Source organism: Aythya fuligula, chromosome 26, assembly GCF_009819795.1.
Source record: "Aythya fuligula isolate bAytFul2 chromosome 26, bAytFul2.pri, whole genome shotgun sequence".
Lineage (NCBI taxonomy): Eukaryota > Metazoa > Chordata > Aves > Anseriformes > Anatidae > Aythya > Aythya fuligula.
In genome coordinates this window covers 1,927,155-1,938,326 of record NC_045584.1, presented here as the reverse complement: position 1 = coordinate 1,938,326, position 11,172 = coordinate 1,927,155, and the positions used below count along the sequence as shown (strand labels likewise).

General features: G+C 67.3%; 2 protein-coding genes across 3 annotated transcripts in view; one reads left to right on the top strand and one right to left on the bottom strand.

Moving 5' to 3' along the window:
- Positions 1-661: 661 nt before the first annotated feature.
- Positions 662-9,791, bottom strand: IL12RB1 (interleukin 12 receptor subunit beta 1). Its single transcript, XM_032203925.1, has 15 exons — positions 9,748-9,791; positions 4,254-4,368; positions 3,956-4,125; positions 3,734-3,885; positions 3,205-3,250; positions 2,995-3,105; positions 2,829-2,911; positions 2,484-2,709; positions 2,221-2,391; positions 2,045-2,146; positions 1,770-1,946; positions 1,577-1,720; positions 1,352-1,451; positions 1,187-1,268; positions 662-1,084 (listed from the first exon to the last, which is right to left on the bottom strand). Exons 4-15 carry the CDS (start codon positions 3,857-3,859, stop codon positions 662-664), a joined length of 1,791 nt encoding a protein of 596 aa, XP_032059816.1. The 5' UTR covers positions 3,860-3,885; positions 3,956-4,125; positions 4,254-4,368; positions 9,748-9,791.
- Positions 6,554-11,172, top strand: part of MAST3 (microtubule associated serine/threonine kinase 3) — a 25,384-nt gene continuing 20,765 nt past the window's right edge. Inside the window, exons 1-2 of one of the 2 annotated variants that reach the window (XM_032203815.1) lie at positions 6,554-6,604; positions 8,991-9,022. In XM_032203815.1, the coding sequence (XP_032059706.1) occupies positions 6,566-6,604; positions 8,991-9,022 (71 nt within the window). In that variant the 5' untranslated portion in view covers positions 6,554-6,565. Of the gene's footprint in view, positions 6,605-8,990; positions 9,023-9,966; positions 10,023-10,718; positions 10,809-11,172 lie in introns of those variants that run through there. The other variant, XM_032203814.1, reaches the window with a different exon arrangement.

Here is an 11,172-nt window from a genome sequence, read left to right as displayed (position 1 = left end):
GCACTTTTTTTTTTTTTTTTTCCCCCTTTTTTTTTTCTGCACCCTCAGCAAATACAGGCAGCTGCCTCCGGTGCTGACGCTCGGGGCAGACGAAACCACAAACCACGCTCCATCTTCAGCAGCATCTGAAGGTTTCTGCCCCAGATAAGGCTCACGGTGCTGGCACAGCCCCAGCTCCCGGCAGGATGCTGCGGAGGGGCCCTGACGGCCCCCAGCCCCATTGCTCGGGGTCTCAATGCCAAACCCTTGAGCGATGCTGACCTGGTGGGACAAGGATTGCTGTCTGAGGCCTGCTGCTTGGTGCGTTTGTTTTTTTTTTCTTTAATTTTTACAGCCTGGAACAGCCGGTGGTCGGCTGGGGCTGGATGTGCCCCCATCCTGCAGGGGCTGGCTCGAGGCGTTTGCTCTCCGATGCCATCCCGAAGCGGCTTTCCCATGGCTGAGGAAATGTCCCCAGCTGGGTCCACAGCTCCCTGCCCTCGGGTTTTATTGCTAAGGGTGGGCAGCACCTTTGGTATATTCAGCAGCAGCTCCTGGAAATCAGAAACCCCCCAGAAAGCAACACGAGCCCATGGGGCCGCGCCTCGGGGTGGGCGCTCAGCATCCCCCCGGGTGCCCGTGGGACCCCGCTCGTCCCCCTCCTGCCCCATCTCCCTGCTCACTACAGCACCGACTTCTCCTGCAGCAGCTCCGAGCCCTCCTCGTCCCTGATGATGACGGGTTTGTCGGAGATGAGCAGGGCGAGGGGAACCAGCAGCCAGGGAAGCCCTGAGTTCCCCACGCCCTCCTCCAACGTTTGGTGGCCGGAGCACCCGGTGCCGCAGGTGGGACCCCCGTTGGATTCTGCTGGTTCTGGGCTCGGCAGCGGGCTCAGCACCTCCTGCTGCCGGTAGTCGAAGGGCAGCTCCCTCTCGCAGCCCAGCTGCCCCAGCTCCATCGGTTCTTTGGGTTTTTTGGGGCTGGGCTGTGGTGTGCGGGGCCGCATGCCGCCGGCCGCCTCCTTCTCGGGGCTCGGCTCCGTCACCAGCAGCTCGGCGAGGTTGAAGTTCTCCGAGGGCTCGGCGAAGCCTTTCCAGGGCCTGTCCTAAAGGTTTTGGGGGCGTTTGGGGTGGGAAGGCTCAGCAGTGAGGTGTGTGCTTGGGGTGTGGAGGGTCCGGCCCCGTCTCAATCCCGCTTTGTGTCTCACCTGGCTCATTTCGCTGGCCGAGAACTGGATGGCTCTGCTGCCCACAGGCTTGGGCAGCGGGGGGAAGAGGAGCTGCCGGGCCCTGGGGAGATGCCAGAAGTGGGGAGTTAATGGGGGAAAAAGGCAAAAAGAGGTGGCCCAGCGGGGTCACGGCGCTGCCTTCACCTCGTTTTGCTCAGCTGGTAGATGACGGCGGCGACGGCGGGGAGCCCGAGCGAGATGCCCAGGTACCTCAGGTTGGATTTCCACGCTGCCAGCCTGGGACCTGGGGACGAGCGTGCTTGGGTGGCGGTGACGTTTCCAGCCCCACGTCCCCTCGCTGTCCCTACCACCACAGGAGGGCCACCGGAGCGTCCCCACTGGGAGAAGGAAGAGGTCCCCAGCCATTACCCAGCGCCATGGTCTGGAAGTGCCACGGCGTGCTGCAGCTGCCCCCGCCGTCCGCTGCCACCTCCTGGATGCCGACCCTGTAGGCTGTGCCCGGCCGCAGGTTTCGGAGGGTGTAGCGCGAGGCCGACGCCTCCGCTTCGCCGTCTGGGTGAAGGAAAACGAGCGGGCAGCACCCGGCCCCCTGCCCACCCACCCGCGTCCCCTCCCGGCCATGGCCACCGCCACTCACACGTCTCGTTGTCCCCTTCAGCCGCGTGGCACACCAGGTACCTCGCCAGCACCCCGGGGCAGGTGGCACGAGGGGACGGTTCCCACCGGAGGACGGCGGCCTCGGCGCTGGCGTTGATGTGGATGGAGGAGGCCAGCGAGGCTGCACGGCACCGAGGGGGGGGACAGGAGCAGCTCTTTAGGGTCACGGCACTTTTTATGGCACGATGGGGATGCGAGGCTCCCCGTTCCCATACGTACTGTTGCCGGCGAAATGGTGCTGCAGGGCGAAGGTGGCCCAGCCCTGCTCCGCGCTCCGGCCGTGCACGGCGAGCCGGTAACACGCCGGAGCTTCCAGCAACCCTACGGGGGAACCAGCACCCGTGGCAGCCTGTCCAGAGCCGGTGGGAATTTGGGAGTCTCGGGCACCCTCTTACCTCTCTCCAGGTGGGAGCTCTTCGCAGGGAACTCCTGCTGGACGCAGACACCCCGTCGGGGCGCTCCCGGCAGCGGCTGCTGCTCGAAGCAGTAGGCGAAGCCGTGGCTCGGCGCCTCCCATCGCGCCGTCACCGCCTCGCCGGACGAGCTGATGTCCTTAAAGCTGAGCTCTGGGGCGAAATTTGGGGGGCTCAACGGGTAAGGATGCTGGGGAGGGGGTCACCGAGGAGCCGGGTCCTTTCCACGGCACGCGCGTGGGTACCTGCGTGCTGCTCGGGCGGCACGTGGAGCTGCCGCGTGGGGCTGGTGCCGGCGGCGTTGGTTGCCGTCAGTAGGATTTCGTACTCGGCCCCGCAGAGGGTGAGGTTGTGCGCCCTCACCTCGGGTCCCAGCACCACCTCGTCGGCCTCGGGCAGCGTGGCGCAGCGGCACGCCGGCATGTGGGTGCTCAGCCTGTAGGTGACGTTCCCCTGTTCCTCGCGAGCTCTCTGGGGTGGTGAGAGTGGTGGCCGCGGTGGTGCCAAGGGGAGAGGGGGGTCCCAAGGGGAGAAGGGGGTCCCAAGGGGACAGCAGGGCTGTCCCAGGTGGAAAGCTGACGCTGCCCTACCTGCCAGCTCAGCTGCAGCAGCCTCTGCCCGTTTTTCCCCAGATTTCCCAGCTGGAAGCTCAGCTCTGGGCTCTCCAGGATTTCTGTAAGAGGAACGATGCCAAGCGGGTTGCCAGCCTGGGATGCCCATGGCAGGGTGGGCAGGAATATTGGGGTCCCTTCTCACCCTCAGGGACGAAGATGGATTTGCTCCAGTCACTCCAGTAGCTGCTCCAGTGCTGCGTCTTCTGCCGGAGCTGGACCTCAAAGGCAGCGTTTCTCCCCAGGTCGCAGGTCACTGGGACAAACCGGGGGGGTGACGGTGAGGGGACACCTCCTGGGAGGTGCTCATCCCCCAAAAACCCCAAGCAACCCACAGGGCATGGGCTGAACCCACCTTGGTCCTCCTTGCTGTCCTCACTCTTCCTTGTCTCGCACAGCACCTGCGGAGAGAAGGCAGGATGGAGGCACCCGCCCAGTGAAACCAGTATGAAGGAAGGCTTGTTACTGGGGCATGGTGGTGATGGGACATCGTGTTCCAGGGGCTGGGAGAACCGAAAAGGGTACAGGGGATGCAGTAGCCGGGGGAGGTCTCCTTGGCTGGGGTCCCACAGCTTTGCCCATGGAGCCCCCCAAAAAGTGGTGGTGATGCCTGGCTGCCCTGGGGAAGCACTCAGGTCTCTCTGGGAGCAGCGTCAGGATTTCACCTGCCATCAGCTTAATTCTAATCCGGGGTTTTGCCTGCGTAATCCCCGCCAATCCCTCCCTGATCCTGTTACGGGTAGCAGCGCGATCCCATCCCCGGGCTGCCGGCGGAGAGCCGGTACCCAACCAGGCGGGGACGGCGTCCCCGAGCCCCCACGCTGCATCCAGGGCTGCTCACACCCCTGCGAACCCCCCCCTGCTCCTCGCCACCAACACTTTACCTGCGTCCAGCTGCGGTTGCCCACCCCGCGGAAGCGAGCCTCCCTGCTCAGCGCCCGGTCCCTGCCGCGGAACGGCGGCCGCGGCACCTGGAGCTGCAGGAGCCCCTTGGCCTTGGCGAAATTCATCCCGTCGGGGGGAGGATCCAGCTTCACTGCGGGGACAGCGTGGCTGCGGTGACCGGCACCGTGGCGGCGCGCCCAGCCCGGCCTCGTGGCGCTTACCGGCCTCGTTGAGGTGCAGGGTGAGGTTGGGGCTGCGGTGCAGGTGGGGTCCCCACCGCGCCTCCACCCAGGCCGTGGTGTTGGTGAGGACGTAGACGCGGTGCCGCGGCAGGGTGTAGGTGGTGGCGGCACCCGCCTCATACTGCCGGCACGTCCGTGATGTGGCATAGCTGGGGGGGAAAAAGAGCTCGCCCTCTGCTTGCACAGGGAGGGGGGGGGACATATAGCATGTCCCCAAATATCCCCGTGTCCCAGTGGGCTGCTCGGGGCTGCCAGCGGGGCGTGGCACCCGACTCACCACAGCACCAGGACGTAGGTGGTGTTGCCAGCGGGGCCACGGGGAGGCCAGGAGCAGAGGAAGTCGCAGGAGCTGCATTGCTTAAAGCAGGAGAAGTCGGGGGGCTCGGCGGTGCCTGCGGGCGGGGGGCAGTGGCTGTGGCCGGGTTCATGTTTGCTTCTGCCCCACGGCACCCCGCAGACCCCCGGTGGGTGCCAGAGGGGCACAGGGAGGGAGACGAGGGCGTTGCAGTGCTCCTGCTCCTGCCACCAGCATGGGAACTGCCCCGAAGTTCCCCAAACCACGCTCCCCAGCACCCGGCAGCGCCGCTCCGTGTGGCTGGAGGTGGCTCCGAGCCCGTGTGGAGGGCGCACAGCCAGTTTAACCAGTAGCAGGGTTGTCGGCTCCCACTTCGCTCCCACCAGTACTGGGAAGGATGTGGGCAGCAGGCAGCCGCCCCCACGCTGTGCAACGGGACGGGGGGAGCGGAGCGGCCACGCAGGTGATTCCCACCCCAAAAGCACCCTAAATTTCCCCAGGGATGCAGTGCTGGAGGGGGTTCCCGAGCCCAATCCTGCTGCCCCCATCGGGGCTTCCTTGAGTTTTGCCCTGGCCCGGCAGCCTGGGGCCAACCCCCTCCATCCCAAAACCGTGAAAGTTCTTGCCCTGCCCTGCTCGAGAGGCGCCTTATCTCCCCCTTATCGCCCCCGAATCGTTCATTGAAAGTCTTCTGCACTTATCTCTCATCTCCGCACGCCGCAGCAGCACTCACCGCCCCGCGCCAGCGCCGCCAGCGCCAGCAGCAACCACCCCAGCATGGGCTGCTCGGGGATCCCCAGCTTTCGGGCTCCGTCCTCTCCGGATCCCCTTCCTTTTGGGGTTCCCGGAACCCCCCAGGGCACAGCGGCACCCCCCGGGCTCGCAGCAGCACCCCGCTGCCTTGGCTGCTGCTTCCTCTTCTGCTACGAGCGGCTTTTCCCAGGCAGAGCAAGCGTGCTGCCAGCACGGCGTGAGGTGTGAGTGCCTCCCTCACTTTTACCAAAAACAAAAGAGAAAGCAACAGAAACGTCCCCCTCTGCTGCCCGCACGCCCGCCACGGGCCCGGCCAAGCACCGCAGCCTCGCGAGCAAGAAGAGCAAGGTAAGCAAAAGAGCTGGTTTGGTGTCTTTTTGTTGGTTCTTTTTTTTTTTTTTTTTCCCCCCCAAACCCCACTTTGTGTTTTTGACTCCGCCGCCTGCGTTTGGCTGCACCTGGAGCTCCGAGGCCGGCTCTGGGTGTTTGCAGCACGCAGGGCTCGGCGGCGGGACGGCCGCATGTCCCGTGGGACTCAGCCCCTTGGTCCCCAGCACAAATTGTCCCCCGCGGCCCAAACAAAGCCCCAGTGAGGCACAAGGGCACGGCGTCAGCGGGGCGCTGGCAGCGCGGCCGCATGACCCCGGGGCGGCGGGGCCGGGTGGCACCGCGGGCCCTGCACAGAGCCCCCTTGTCCCCGCAGAAAGCGTCCCCTTGTGCGCCTCGCTCGGGGACAGAGGGCGGCGGTGACGGGAGTGTGGCTGTGCTGGGTGGGCTGGGACGCCCTGTCCCGCTGCGGCGGGCACGCACTGCAGCCTTGGCCTTCTTGGAGGGATGAACCGAGCCGTGCCGTGCCAAAGCGAGCCGTGTTGTGCCGTGCCATGCCATGCTGTGCTAGGCTGTGCCAGGCTGTGCCGTGCTGTGCCAGACTGTGCCATGCTGTGCTAGGCTGTGCCGTGCTGTTGCATGATGTGCAAGGCTGTGCCATGCTGTGCCAGGCTGTGCCAGGCTGTGCAGTGCTGCGCCATGCTGTGCCAGGCTGTGCCATGCTGTGCCATGCTTTGCCAGGCTGTTCCGTGCTGTGCTATGCTGTGCCATGCCGTGCCATGCCGTTCCGTGCTGTGCCAGGCCGTGCCAGGCTGTGCCAGACTGTCCCAAGCCACGGCAGGCTGTGCCATACCATGCAGTGCCGTGCCGTGCCGTGCCGTGCCGTGCCGTGCCATGTCACAACACACACAACAGCACCACGCCGTGCCAAACTCGGCCAAGCCGTGCCGCAGCCCCGCAGGGCTGTGCCATGCCAAACCGTGCCGTGCCAGGCTGGGTCACACCGCGCCGCGCAGTGCCGGGCTGAGCCAGATCACCCCGTGCCGAGCCGTGCCGGGCTGTACCGAGCCAGGAGAGCTGTGCCACCCCCGTGCCGTGCCGTGCCGTGCCGTGCCGTGCCAGCCCCGTGCCGCTGGGCGGCGCACCGGGCGCACCGGGAGGCGGCGGCCCGGGCGCACCGGGCGGAGCGGGCGCAACGGGAGGCGGCGGCGGGCATGGACGAGCCCAGCATCCTGCGGCGCCGGGGCCTCCAGGTGAGCGGCGGGGAGGGCACCGGGCACCGGGCACCGGGAGCGAGGAGGTGGCGGGGGGCGGCGAGGGGCTGCGGGGGTGCTGCGAGGGTGGAGGGGGTGCCGGGGTGGGTGCTGATGGGGAGTGCTGGGGGCTCCGGGTGGGTGCGAGGGGTGGGTGCTGGGGGCGAGAGGTGGGTGCTGGGGGCGTGGGTGGGAGGGAAAGGGGGTGCTGCGGGTGAGAGGGGGGTGCTGGGTGTGTGCGTGTGCAGGAGGTGGGTGCTGGGTGGGCGCGGGGTGGGTGCTGGGTGGGTGAGAGGTGGGTGCTGGGTGGGCAAGAAGTGGGTGCCGTGTGGGCACGGGGTGGGTGCTGGGTGTGCGAGAGGTGGGTGCTGTGGGTGAGAGGTGGGTGCTGGGTGTGTGCAAGTGGGTGCCGTGCGTGTGCAAGAAGTGGGTGCTGTGTGGGCACGGGGTGGGTGCTGCAGGTGAGAGGTGGGTGCTGGGTGTGCAAGAAGCGGGTGCTGTGCCTGTGCAAGTGGGTGCTGTGAGTGTGCAAGAAGTGGGTGCTGCAGGTGAGCAGCGTGCCCGATGGGACCGGAGCCCAGCACGGGGCCATATCCCCGGGGGGCTGCACTGGGAGCTCCCACTGAGCACCCCAAGGGGCCCCCCCTCTCCCTGCCCATCCCTGCGCCCCCTCCCACAGGGGCCCTGGGCACCCGCTGCCGTTCTCAGAGGGGAGACAACCACAGCAGGGACTGGGGGGGGGGGGGCTGAGCGTTGAACCCGGGGGCTCAGCACCGATTTTCCGGGTGACCTCACACCTCCGTCCCCATCTGCAAAAAGGAGCCGCGGCCGCCCCGTGGGCCCAGGCTGAGCTGTCGGGGCGGCTGGAGGATGGCACGGCGCTGCCTTCATTCGAGCTGGCAGCTCCCCGGGGCGCCCATGCTCCGCTGCACGCTCAGCAGCACCGGGCAAAAACCGTGCGTGGGGGCTGCGGCCCCCACAGCACCACCACGGGGCTCCGGGCTCTCGGCACGGGCATCGCGCTTGGGTGCTCCTGCAGTCCCTGGGGGGAGCAGGAGGGGTGGGAAGGGTCACCCCAAAATGCTGGGCAGCAAAGTGCCCCCCCCCGGTGCCGTCCCTGATGCCGTCCTTGCAGGGAGCAGCTTAATCCTGGCCCCCACCCGGACCTGTGGATGGGGGCAGCACCCTGTGGGTTTGGTTCTCTGGGCACCTTGAGGGTGCTGGCCCCGTGGTGCCACCCCACAAGGGTCCCTGGGGCCTTTGCAGGGTGTTGTGGCTGTCCCCAGGGGTTCAGCGGGGTTGGAGAGCCCCCAGCAGCGATGGGTGCTGGGTGCTGTGGGCCCGCTCTGCACCCACACAGCTGCAAATGGGGTGGGGAGGGTGTGCCGTGAGTGGGGGTTAATTCTGGGGACTTGGGGGGGGTCTGTCCTTTGTCCTGCTGTCCTGCCTGCAATAAACCCCGAGGGTGACCCTACTTGTGCTCAGATGGCAGCATGGGCCTGGGTGCTGGGGACAGCAGGGTGCTGGGGGGCTCCTGCTCCACATGGGGACCCCACAACCCCTTCCCCAGCCCGAGTCTGGGGTCACCCAGTGCTGCTGGCACCCACACCCCCCCGGGAAGGGCACCCACGTCCCCCACCAGCACCCGTGGGCCCCAAATCCCGCGTCCCCACGCACGGGGCCGTGATATCACCCGTTGCCAGGGCGATGCTGCTGCATCACCGCACGCCCCAGCCCCGGGATTTCCACGGGGGCCGTGGGCAGCGGGACGGGCGCGCGGGCACCCCGGCTGCGTGGGGGACACGGCTCGCCCCCGCAGCGGCGCGCGCTCAGCCCCCACCCGTGGGTGCTGCCACGCTGGGAATGTGTTTAAGCCGCTTAGGGGCAGGGGGGCGGTGGGTGCAGGATGAGGCCAGCGGTGGGCATTTGCCCGGCGCGGGGTTGTGTGTGCTGGCACGCTCACGCCGTGCCAAAGTGGGGGGTGCCGGGGGGTCCCCGACGGACCCCAAAATGCCAGGGGGACGGAGCAGGCAGTGCTCCTGCTGCACCGCTGCCCTTTGCCCCCGTTGCAGCAGCCGCAGGCAAACAGCTCGTGCGAGAAATATTCCTGGTGGCTGGAAAAATAAACATGGGGGGGGCACCGGCTGCTCCCCATGCCTGGGGAGCGGGGGACGGGGATGGGGACGGGGCATGGCCACCCCCTGGGGTCATGCTGCAGCCTGGTGGCTCGGCACTGCTCCTGCTCTGCTGTCCTCGTGCCCGCGTGCCCAGATTTGGCCACGGTGCCACCAGCCCCGGGGATTTGGGAAGGAGCTGTCCCCCCGCGCTCACCCCCCCCGGGTCCCCATGGCCACCCTGACCCCGCTCTTTGCTTCTCTCGTTGCAGAAGGAGCTGAGCCTGCCGCGCCGAGGGAGAGCGTAAGTCCAGCGGGCAGGGGACGGGGGTGTCACTGGGGGGGGACGGGCTTGGGGACACGTCACCGGCCCCCCGGGTCAGTGGGGACGGGCGTTGGATGCCACCGCGGGGTGCCCAAACCTAGGGTGGCATCACCATGTTCCCGATACTGGAGGGTCCCAAAATGTGTGTGTTTACTGGGGTGGACTGGGGCATACTGGGATGGACTGTGCCATGTTGGGGTGTGCTGGGGTGTTTTGAGCTGTACTGGGGTGCACTGGGGTGGACTGGTGTGCGGCAGGAGGCGGTTGTGAGGCTGCGCTGAGGTTGCGTTGGGGTTTGTTGGGGCTGTTTTGGGGCGTTTTAGGGCGCTTTGGGGTCTTGTGGAAGGAGCAGAGGGGTGTACTGGTGCTGTGCCGGCTCTACTGGGGGATACGGGGCGTGCAGGGGCCGTGCCAATGGTGCGCTGGGGAGGGCACTGGGGCCGTACTGGGGCCGTACTGGGGCTGTGATGTGCGGGCATCGGCGGCGCCGGGGCACATCCCAGAACGGAGCAGCCTCTGGACTGGGCTGGGAGGGGTGTGCTGGGAGCTGGGGGGCTGCCGAGCCGTGCCGAACCGGGCCGTACCGGGCCGTACCGAGCCATACCGGGCTGAACCGAGCCGTACCGGGCTGTACCGAGCCGTACCGGGCTGTACCGGGCTGTACCGAGCCGTACCGAGCCGTACCGGGCTGTACCGTGCCGTACCTTCCCGTACCGTTCCGAGCCGCTCCGAACCGAGCCAACCAACCCGTTCCGAGCCGAACCGTGCCGCAGGGGCGGGCCCGGGCCCGGCGGGCCGAGCCCGGCTCCCGGTTGGGGCCGCCGCCCGCCCGCGGGAGCCGCCCAGCGCGGGGGCTGCCGGTGCGGCGGCGGCGGCGGCGGTGGCGCGGGGAGCGGAGCGGTGAGGAGCGGAGCGGAGGGGAGCGGGGCGGCATGAAGTCACGGCGGGACCGGCTGAAGATCCCCTCGCTGACCTTGGAGTGAGTCGGGGCTGCCGGTGGCACCGGTACCGGGTTTGGGATGCCGGCGGCGGCGGCATCCCGAGCATCCCCGCATCCCTGCATCCCCTAATCCCGAGCATCCCTTCATCCCAAATGTGCCCTCATCCCAATCATCCCCTAATCCTGAGCATCCCCTCACCTCCACATCCCCTAATCCTGAGCATCCTCTCATCCCAAATGGGATATCCCCACATCATGAGCATCCCCTAATCCCAAACATCCCCTAATCCTGATCATCTCCTCATCCCGAGCATCCCCTCACCCCCACATCCCTACATCCCCTAATCCTGAGCATCCCCTCATCCCAAATGGGATATCCCCACATCCTGAGCATCCCCTCATCCCAAATATCCCCTCATCCCGATCATCCCCTCATCCCAGGCATCCCCTAATCCCAATCATCCCCTCACCCCTGACCCCCACATCCCCTCCCCCTTCCACCCCACACCCCCACTACCCAGTGAGGACCCCATCTCCCCCCCCCCAGCCCCCATTCCCCTCTGTGCCCCCCCCAAACCATCCCTGGCCCCCCATATCCCCGCTGCCCCCCTGCAGCTCTCCCCTCTCCCGTCCCCATCCCTCATCCCTCTGTCCCCAGCCCCTTTCCCCCTCCCGGTGTCACCCCGGGGGGGGGTCCCCGAGGCACCGGGTCCCGTTTATGCCCTTGCCTTGCAGCCTGTCCCCAAGCAGCCAGAGCCCGACCCTACTGAGCCCCTGCAGCCCCTGCAGCCCCTGCAGCCCGTTACTAACCCTGCACCCCTGGAGGTAAGCCCCCCCCAAATCCCAAAACCCCACCCCACACCAAGAGGGACCCAGCAGGGAAAGGGGACGGGGCGATGAGGTGGGTTCCCCCCACCAGGGACACCCCGGGGTGGGCGGAAAGGAGGAGAGATGGGGTCTGTCACCCCAAAAAGTGAGCTGGTGTCTGCTGGGGATGGCTCCGTTTTGGGGTACCCCATGGGATCGCCATTGTGGGGGCTTCAGGTTGGCCTCCGAGCATCCTCGGTCCATTTTGGGGACCCCCTATGGGATCACCACTGAGGTGGCTTCAGCTCAGCCCCTGGGCATCCTCGTTTTTTGGGGGGATCACCTCAAAATGGGACCAGGGGGATGCCCCGGTTGGCATTGG

Coding starts and splice junctions, on each gene's coding strand:
- IL12RB1 (XM_032203925.1), bottom strand. CDS start 3,859: ATGAATTTCGCCAAGGCCAAGGGGCTCCTGCAGCTCCAGGTGCCGCGG. Junction 2,710..2,828: donor TGCTGCAGCTGAGCTGGCAG/GTAGGGCAGCGT, acceptor TCACCACCCCAG/AGAGCTCGCGAGGAACAGGG. Junction 1,269..1,351: donor TACCAGCTGAGCAAAACGAG/GTGAAGGCAGCG, acceptor GCATCTCCCCAG/GGCCCGGCAGCTCCTCTTCC.